The sequence below is a fragment of the Kogia breviceps genome, chromosome 1 (assembly GCF_026419965.1).
Source record: "Kogia breviceps isolate mKogBre1 chromosome 1, mKogBre1 haplotype 1, whole genome shotgun sequence".
Lineage (NCBI taxonomy): Eukaryota > Metazoa > Chordata > Mammalia > Artiodactyla > Physeteridae > Kogia > Kogia breviceps.
Genome location: NC_081310.1, coordinates 840,248 through 849,253, shown reverse-complemented (window position 1 = coordinate 849,253; position 9,006 = coordinate 840,248). Strand labels below are relative to the sequence as shown.

The following is a 9,006-nucleotide window of genomic DNA, read 5'->3' as shown; positions in this document are numbered from 1 at the left end:
CCTAATATAGCCATCCCAGCGCCCTGCCACCCCGACGGCGGCTCTGCCCAGTGACCCCAGGGCCTGGACAGCCAGGCCAGCGGGAGCCCTCCCCTCTGTCTGAGCCTTTTCCTCACACTCTGCTTTCTGCGGATGGGAGCTCGGGTGTGGCAGCCTGGGGAAGCACGGCAGGGAACCTGAGCTTCTGGAGCCCCCCAGGGAGCCCAGGTGAGTATCGGGCGGGACCCTCGGGACAGCACAGAGGTGAGCACAGCCACGCACAGCTAAAGGCTCGTATATATTATCAAAATCTTATGGAAAAAGAGATACACAGCTATTTATACAGCAGCAGGTGGGTGTGAGGAAATGTCTGCTTTGGCATCGAACCTTCAGGTCCAGCTGCTGTCTGTCCTCTCCTCATGTCTGGAGCCCCCCCCCCCCCCCACCAGGCTCGCTGCCCCTGCCATGTCCTCTGATTAGCTGGGAGGGGCTTGGGGGGTGTCCTCAGCCCCTCCTCCCTCTTCCCTGGGCCCCTGGCCCTCCAGTCTTCCAGGCTTGCAGCACACAGAGAGCCAGCAGCCCAGCGGCCTTTTGCCCCAAGGGCTCCTCAGAGGCCTGAATCCTGGCCCTGGCGGGGCAGTGCAGCCGGGTGGGTCACGTGGTCCCGGGCGGGTCACGTGGTCCCGGGCGGGTCACGTGGTCCCTGGGAGACATCGTTCCTGGATGCTAGGACTTCGGCAGCCTACCAGCCGCATGGGCCCCAGGCGTGCCGGGCCCCAGGCTTGCCATCTTCTCGGTCACGTGCTGAAAGGACTCTTCTTGTCCAGAAACCTCAGCTCCAGGTGCGAGACATTTGTGGAGAGCCTCAGAGACAAGAAAAGGAAAGCAAGGAGAGAAGGCATCCTTCCCGGAGCTGGCCCAGGCCTCCAGCTCTCCCACGGCAGGGCAGGGACGTCCAGAGCAGGTCAGCCGGCGTGGTGGGCGGGGTCTGTGCGGCCCTGGGAAGCGGGGCCTGGGCAGGCGCGGCGTCGCGGGTGGCGCCTGCAGCCCGGTCCTACTGCAGCAGCTTGGGCACCTCCACCTGTCCGGGCAGAGCAGAGGCGGTTTAGAGGAGGGAACCCAGCGGGGTCCTCTGGAATCCCTGTCTCCTCCTTTCGTGCTGGGCTCACGACGAGATGAAGTGTGGACATAGGCACCCCTTTCCCTCTTCTGTGAAAACCCGATGCCATCGAACGACCCTGGGGTTACAGTCGAGGTTGTGCGGTGTCCCAGGAGTGACCGCGTAGGGGCGGGGTCAGCCGGGCCGAGGACCGAGCCTCTACCACCCAGGGAGGCCGAGCCTTGAGAAGCAGGGCCTCCAGGGACAGACCGCTTCCCGAAGACCTTTGGGATGAACTGACCTGTAGGACTTGGCTGGTCCCGGGAGGGAGTTAGGAAAACAAAGGCCGTTTGCGTTGGGGGAATGGGGGAGGGAGGGAGGGTCTGAAGCTGCTTCTCCATTTCTGGGAGAAGCGGGTTTCGCTGCAGGGGGAGGGGCTGAAGGGGGCCCCCGAGAGGAAGGCCGGACTCCCTCGCGGGGGAGGCGGGCGGCCAGCCTGCGCAGGGGGCCGCGGGGTGGGCCGGCCCCTCCCAGCCCCGCGCCGCGCCGCGCCCGAGCGCGCGCACTCACCTTCTTGAGCTGCTTGAGGTTGCTGGAGCGGATGGCGGCCAGCAGCTGGTCCCGGGAGTTCTCCTGGGCGGGGAGGCCCCTGTCGCCCAGCTTCCGCTGGGTGGCCGGCGAGAGCGAGCTCTTCGGGGTCTCCGTGAGGGGCGGCGGGGGGGGCGGCGCGGCCGGGGCGCCCCCCTGCCCCGGGGAGCTCTTGGGGGCGGCGCTGGGCGGCGGCCGCGGGGAGGGCCTCCCGGCCCGGGGCTCCTCCGGCAGCGCCTCCCCCGCGCGGGCCTCCCGCGCGCGCCGCCCTTGCAGCCGCTTCTGCCGCTGCCGGTCCATGTTGCGGCTGAGCAGGTTGGTGACGGTCATGCGAGGCCCGGCCAGCTCGAAGTGGTAGCCCAGCTTGAGCAGCGTGGTGTTCTCCCGGAGCAGCTTGGCCATCTCCATCTCGGCCTTGCCGCCGCAGATGTGGCGCTGGTTGTGGAAGCGGAGCTCGGTCAGCGAGCTGTTCTGCAGGAGGGCCCGGAAGATGGCCAGGATGCCCTTGCTGGTGATGTGGTTGGAGTCCAGGTTCAGGCTGGTGATGGTCTTGTTGGCCTTGAGCATGATGGCGATGGCGAACGCCACGTGGTCGTCCGCCCGCGTGTTGGCCAAGGCGAAGACCTTGACGGCCGTGTTGAACTCCAGCGCCTCGGCGAAGCGCACCAGGATCTCGGTGGTGATGCAGTCCGAATTGTTCACGTTGAGCTCGGTCACCTCCGGGTCGTTGCTCTTCACCCTCTCCAGCGGCTCGTCAAAGACGCTGGGGGCCGCCTCCTCCTCGGCCTGGCCGGGCCCGTCGGCGGGCTGGGCCGGGGCTCCGGGGGCCGATCTCTCTGGCGCCGCCGGGCCCTTGCTCTCTTCGCAGGGGGCTTTTGCACGGCGGGGCTCCTCCTTTCTGGCCTTCTCGTCCTCCGGCCTGGCACCCCTGTCCCTGCTCCCTCTCTCCACCTCCTGGCCCTCCGTCCGGGCGTCCGGGCCCTTCCTCTGCCCCCTCACCTTCTCGGCCTCCTCTCTCTGGCTTGCTTCCTTTTTCTCCTCTCCCTTCTTCCCCTTGTCTCCGCTCACACCCCCCTGCTTCTCCTCGTCCTTCCCGGGGGCTGCCGTCCCCTCGAGCGCCCGCCCCTCCTTCCCGGCCTCCTTCCTGTCCACCGCGGCCCTGACCCGGCCCTTCTCGAGGCCCCTGACGAGCTTCTCCTCCTTGGGCCTCTCTGCGCCTTTGCATTCAGCTTCGTCCTTGTCTCTTGAGAAGCTTTTCTTCAAACCGCCCCTCTTTGGCTCCTTCCCCAGGTCTGAGTCCCGTCTGGGGCCCAGGGGCTTTTTGCTGGCATCTCTGCCCCTTTCCTCTCCCTTCTTGGCATCTGTCTTGGTCTCCACTTGCTTGCCCTCCTAAGAATTCAGGAAAGAAAAATAAACATAAAGAGCTGGCTAAGGAGGCAGAGGAATGGGCCTGGGGACAGCGTGGGGGTCACTTATGTAACCGCCCGGGGCCTCCAGACAGCCTCCGTTGAGGACGCCGTGCGTGGGCCTGGGGTCACGTGCACACACCGAGCTGACATCGGACTCACAGAACGTCAGGGTCGTGAGGCCCCAAAGGGAATTCCTGGGCAGCTGTGGCCCTCCCTCCCCAGAGGATCTCAGACCCTGAAGTGCCCTCCTCTGTCACAGGTGACTGGGAAGGTGTGCCGAGCCTTGCTGGAACATCCCTAGAACTGGTCGTGTCTTTGTTTAAAATTTTAGATTTTTGTCCATATCGCTTGCTTTGTGTTACATTTGATTTTTTACAGTCCTCATTAAAACATTAGCTGTCTTGACCTCCGGGCTCCTGGGCTTGCCTTGCTTTCCATGCTCCGGGTGGGCGGGAGCCTCCGGGCCTTGCCCTGGCTCCCAGCAGTAGGTCAGTGATTCTCAGATCCTGGGGTTTTTACAGCCAGACCTTTTCAGAGGAAAAAAAGGTTGGAGGGACCAACAAAGGACTGCTTATGCTTTCTTTTGTCAGTTAGGAGTATTTGTAAATTCTGTCTACCGTCCTCATCTCATTGAAATAAGGAGGCATCAATGAAGAAGGAAGGTAGACGTAACAGAATAAAGGACATACCTTTGCAGCAAATATATGTGGCTTTTTGAAAAGTCCACATTATTTCCCTTATTTTTTAGTAAGCACTTTGCAAAGGCCCAGCCTTCTCTGTGAGGAGCCCGGGACCCGCCAGGTCAGCTGACCTCGGGAGAGCTGGGCCCGTGCCGCGGTGCGGGGAGCCACGGCGAGGATGCTGCGCTGAGCTGGAGGCTGGAGCGTGAAGCCTGCCCCTTATTCTGAGAGCTGCGGGAGCAACTGAATTGCCTAAGACGAGATATTAGATTTAACCCTGTCCGACTGTGATAGACCCCACGGCAGCCGGGCCCCCAGGGACGCCCCGATGTCCTTCTGAAGGTTCTTAACAGGAGGAGGCTGTGGCCCGAGTGGTGGGAGCTGTTCTGTCTCTCAGGAGCCAGGTGGCTGTGGGGACAGAAGCCCACTCGGCCTACGTGGCCCTTCCTCACGTGTCCCGGAGGGCGTGGGGTGCTGGTTGGTCCTGCGGAAACTGTGTGCTCCTGGACCACAGACCCATGCCCTCGGGGACCGGCCCCAGGCTTCATTTAGCCCTGCTGCCAGAATCCCATCAGGCGGCCACGGGGCACGGGGCCTGGTGAGCCAGGGCCTTGGAAGGCACCACTTCCCTCCTCCTGCCTCACAGGCCCAGGTCGGGGCTCGTGGGGCACAGAGCCCTGTCCCACTCACTCCGGCTCCCAGAAGCGGGGTGACCCTTCAGAGCACCTTCCAGGGCTGGGCCAGGAGGGGTGGCGACCGTGCCTTGATTCGAAAGGGAGAGAGGAACTTGCAGATACGAGGCCAGGGAGGGGCCCGGTGGCTCTGCCCTTTTAGGACATTTGTAAGAATCCACCCACCGTCTGGCCAGGGAGCCCCTCTCCCCCTCCCCGTCCCCCACCCCCCGGGTTCAGAGTGGTTCCATCACAGATGCTGTCCCCTCGAGGAGGAGGAGCTGTGGGTGAGCTGGGGCTGTGGCCCACCCCCCAGACGGAGGTCAGGCCCCCGGCCGTGTCCAGGGCACACGGGCCCGCTGCCCTCTGCAGAGGTCCCGTGCCGCTTGCAGGCCTCTCCTGGAGGGGACCTGGGGGTGCAGAGGGATAACTTAGCCAGCTTCACCCAGCGTTCGCGAGAACCCGACGTCAGACCCGTCTCACTGGCGCCCCCGTGGGGCGGGTGGGGGATAGGCAAAGGCACCGCCCCCTGCTGCCCGCAGAACCTGCACGCCCCGCACCCAGCCTCTCGGACTGTTTTCCAACATCCTGGCCCTCTCTCTGCCCCCGCGGTGTCTTCACCGGGATTCTCCCCCGACCTCACGCGCTCCCCGCACCGGCTGCTAGTGGGCTGGGATCGGCCACGTGTCTGCTCTACGGGGTGGGGGGCAGCCCTTTAAAAAGAACCTAATGAAAAACAGGCCGGGGGTGGGGGGGGGTGCGGGGTGGCGCTGAGTAATCATCGTTGCCTCCAAATAGCCAGGAATGAGGGGGGCTGGGGCCGAGAGCTCAGACGTTGCCTTAAAAGGAGAAGCAGCCCAGCGTCGGCTTCCGTGGAGCCAAGCTCCTCGGCACAGAGCACGCTGCCTCCTTGCTTGTGTGACGCAGATGCCAGGCCGACTTCTGCTGCTGGAACTGGGGCTGCATCTTGGTGACCTCTGGGGCCGACTCTGTGTTCCTGTCTCTAGGCCCCTCGACGAAGAGGGTTTAGGTTGAGTTGAACTAGGGACCTCCATGGAGCAAAGGTCTGCAGGCCTCTGGATGAGACCAAGCAGAGTTATTTTCTTCCTTTGGGAAAAGCTTCCGGGTCAGGGGAAGCCACAGGCGAGGTTTGGGACTTCCTCGTGGACGCAGGGGAGGGGAAAGGACGACCTCGGAAAATCTTTAAGGACCTGTGACACGTGGCAGGGACCTGCCGGGGGTCCAGGGTCAGGGTCAGGGAGAGAAGCAGCTCCTGGTCCCCAACTCCTCCAGGCCTTTTGGCCTCCTGACTTTGCTCTGTGCCTTCACGTGGTCGGGATCCAGGTGACGGGTCTTTGGAGGGTGTGGCCGGCAGGATGCGGTGTCTTTCCCCACCTTGGGCCTTGCGCTACTTCCCTGGGAAGTCTCGTCTGATTGGACAGGGGAGAGCACTTCCCACTTCCACTGCCAAAGCAGGAGAGGAAAGGAAGTGCGTGCCTGTCAGGAAGTCCCCCAAAATGAGGACCCCCTCCTCGCCTGGTGTGCCGCACTGAGCCCCCGGCCCACCGGTGCCCTGCGAGCTCACGCTGACTGCCCCCCAGGTCCTCTCTGTCCTTCCTGTGACCCATCACCTGAGGAAGGGTAATCCTGGCCCGAGGCGTCTGCAGGGAGGGGTTGCAGGCCCCCAGAGGGCAGATGGAGCCTGGGAAACGCCCCAGAAGGGGAGGGAGTGCAGAAGAGACCCGCTGGCCCCGGAGGGAGTGGAGCCAAGGGGGCAGGGGTGGCCACGGCCTTGAGTTTAGGTGCCTTTGCTCCTTCCCCGCAGCAAGAGGAGGATGATGCCCACCCTGATGGCTCTGTGTCCCCAGGGCTGCGCGGTGAGGTCCCTGAAGGTCTGTGTCTGGAGCATCCGGGCTGGGGACAGCGACACGGCTGCCAGAACTCTCTCCCCAGACTTCACTGAAGTTCTGGGGGCGCTGACAGCCTCAAGGGTGTGGAGCAGAGCCCCTTAGAAGACAGCGTTTCCCCTTGGCCTTGGCCGGGGCTGCTTCTTGTTCCTCCCTGGTCAAGGTTCCGTTTCCTGGGAAAGCATCAGGGGGCATGTCCTGCTCCCGTGCTCAGAGCGGCCCCCCCCGCCACCAAACACCTCTCCTTCCTGTCCTGCGCCTGCACTCCCCACCAGCCCCTCCGTGTCTCACAGCCCGGCTCGCACCCCCCTGCTTCTCCTCTGAAGCCGGCTGGCCGAGGGCTGGGGCCCTGGCCCCCACTCTCTCCAGGCACCTGGTGACCTCTGATGTCAGACACTGAAGCTGTCAGGGCCGTCTGCCTACAAGGGAGGGCAGGGAGGAGGCGGCCATGGGCTCAGGGCGCCCGAAGTTCCCCTGGGAGGGCAGCTCCCTTACAGGGCTGGCAGGCGTGAGGGCAGGACAGGGGCAGGGCCAGGGTTCACGGGGGCCCGGAGAGCTCACTCCCTCCAGCCTCCTGCTGCGCAGAGGGCCAGCTCTCTCACTGTTTTCCACCAAGAAGAAAGAGTCTAGATTCTCCCAACAAGAAGCTTCAGCAGAGTCCATTGCCTTCGGGGGGAAGCGGTATTCCTGGGGCGGGCAGCCCTGGGAGGGACGGCGGTGCCCGTTTCCCTTGGTGGTTCGCGGGCGGGAGCCTCTGCTGAGGCTTAGGCCAGCTCACCGGCCTGAGCTTCAAGTCTGTGACAACTGATCATCCCCTAGAAAGCTACCGGTTCCCTCCAGGGCTGTCGGGAAACGGATTGTTCAGGAAAATCCTGCCTACGGTTGCATGGGCGTCATTGGCCTTGCAGGCAGCTTGCAGGAAACCGAGACCCAGAGGGTGGCTTGGAGCTGGGGGGAGGGGGAGGGGCACGGAAGGAGGGTGCGTAGAGGGCTTTGACGCCCCTTGGTTAACATTCCCGGAAACATCCTTTCTGGGGTGTTCAGGGCTCGTACACTCAGCCGGCTGGGGTCTGGACCACCCACTGGGAGGGCAGCACCGGGCCTTCTTGCGCTCTCTGAGGCCCAGCACGCTTCTCCCAGCTCTGCAGCCCCCAGCACGAGGCCTGCAAGTGGTCAGTGCCTGGCGGGACGACGGCCATGGCAGGCGAAGGCAGGCCCAGGCTCAGGCCCTCCGGGCTCCCGGTCTGGAGCCCCACGGGTGGATAGGGTTACCCGCGAACACAAGCTGTGCTGGAGGCTGTGCCCCTCGACCCCCGAAAGAAAGCCTCCTGCCTGCTCAGGACGCCCGGGGACGCGTGTGCCTGGTGGGCCCTGAGCCCGGGGCCAAGGTCAGAGGTTAAGAGGAGCCACCCCTGACACCCAGGCTCCAGCCCACCCTGGGGACCGCACCCCAGGGGCGGTGAGGCACCCACCGTCCTGCCCAGTGAGGAAACCGGTCATTTCCCAGCTTTGGCCGCGTCCGGAGAGGGCACCACGCCCCCCACGCCTCCCGGAACCCGCAGCCCCAGTGCCATGCTCTGCGGGGCTGTCATTGTCCCCATTTCACACAGGACGAAACTGAAACCCAAGGCCGCACAGCTACCCCCGAGCCGGCCCTGGGGGCCAAGGTGGGCGGCTCGGGGCGGGGGGCACTGACAGCCACTTTCGTCCACCTTTATGGCTTTCCTCTCCACCTCTACCGCTCTACCCCAGAGGACGGAGCAGCGGGGGCAGAGGCTGCGTTTGCTTTTCCAAACCAGAGACCGGTCACCTTCAGGCCGAGACCTGACCCCCAGGACCCGCACCCATGGGCTAGTTTCCGGCCGCTTCCCCAGTGGCCTCCCTCTGGGCCACCACTCGGAACGTGGTCCTTCAGGACAAGGCTGGAGCCCACCACTGACTACTCAGTTCTCACCCCGATCACCGCGGACCCTCTTGTTGCTGAGGAAGGTGCGTGGGCGAGAGTGAGACAAGGTCCTGCCAAATGGAGGGGTCACCTGCCGGACAGGGCCCCTCGCAAAGCTCGGATTCAGAGTTTCTTCCTTTTTAAGGCTCACCTCCCATTATACGTGCAGACCACACCTCGTCCACACACTCATCCTCGGATGGACCCTTGGGTTGCCTCCGCCTTTTGGCTGCGTGAATCGGCTGCTGCTGAGCATGGCTGGGCAGGGGCGTGTCTTGAGTCCCCGCTTTCAATCCTTTTTTAAAAAAATCCCTTTCACGTACTTTATTATTTATTTATTTTTTAAAATAGTCCTCAACTTTTAGGTTGTGCATTATTTTTTCCTTTTTCTTTTAAATTAATGTATTGTTCATTTATTTATTTGGCCGTGTCGGGGGGTCTTAGTTGCGGCACGTGGGATTTTTGGTTGCGGCGTGTGGGTTCTTTGTTGTGGCGCACAGACTCCTCTCTAATTGTGACGTACGGGTTCTAGAGCGCGGGCTCATTAGTTGCAGGGTGTGGGCTTAGTTGCCCCGCGGCACGTGGGATCTTAGCTCCCCGACCAGGGATCAAACCTGCGTCCCCTGCATTGGAAGGCAGAGTCTTAACCACTGGACCGCCAGGGAGGTCCCCTTGCTTTCAGTCCTTTGGGGTCTGAACCCAGAAACGGCATCCCTGGGGCGGAACCC

General features: G+C 63.4%; 1 protein-coding gene and 1 long non-coding RNA gene across 2 annotated transcripts in view; one reads left to right on the top strand and one right to left on the bottom strand.

Annotated features, from left to right (window-relative positions):
• Positions 1-258: 258 nt before the first annotated feature.
• LMOD1 (leiomodin 1) overlaps positions 259-9,006 on the bottom strand; it is a 38,455-nt gene continuing 29,707 nt past the window's right edge. Inside the window, exons 3-4 of the mRNA XM_059059388.2 lie at positions 1,649-3,055; positions 259-1,060 (exon numbers count right to left, since the gene is read on the bottom strand). Coding sequence (XP_058915371.1) covers positions 1,034-1,060; positions 1,649-3,055 — 1,434 coding nt within the window. The 3' untranslated portion in view covers positions 259-1,033. The remainder of the gene's footprint in view (positions 1,061-1,648; positions 3,056-9,006) is intronic.
• Positions 860-9,006, top strand: part of LOC131753827 (uncharacterized) — a 28,508-nt gene continuing 20,361 nt past the window's right edge. Inside the window, exon 1 of the long non-coding RNA XR_010839221.1 lies at positions 860-943. This is a non-coding gene — a long non-coding RNA (uncharacterized lncRNA). The remainder of the gene's footprint in view (positions 944-9,006) is intronic.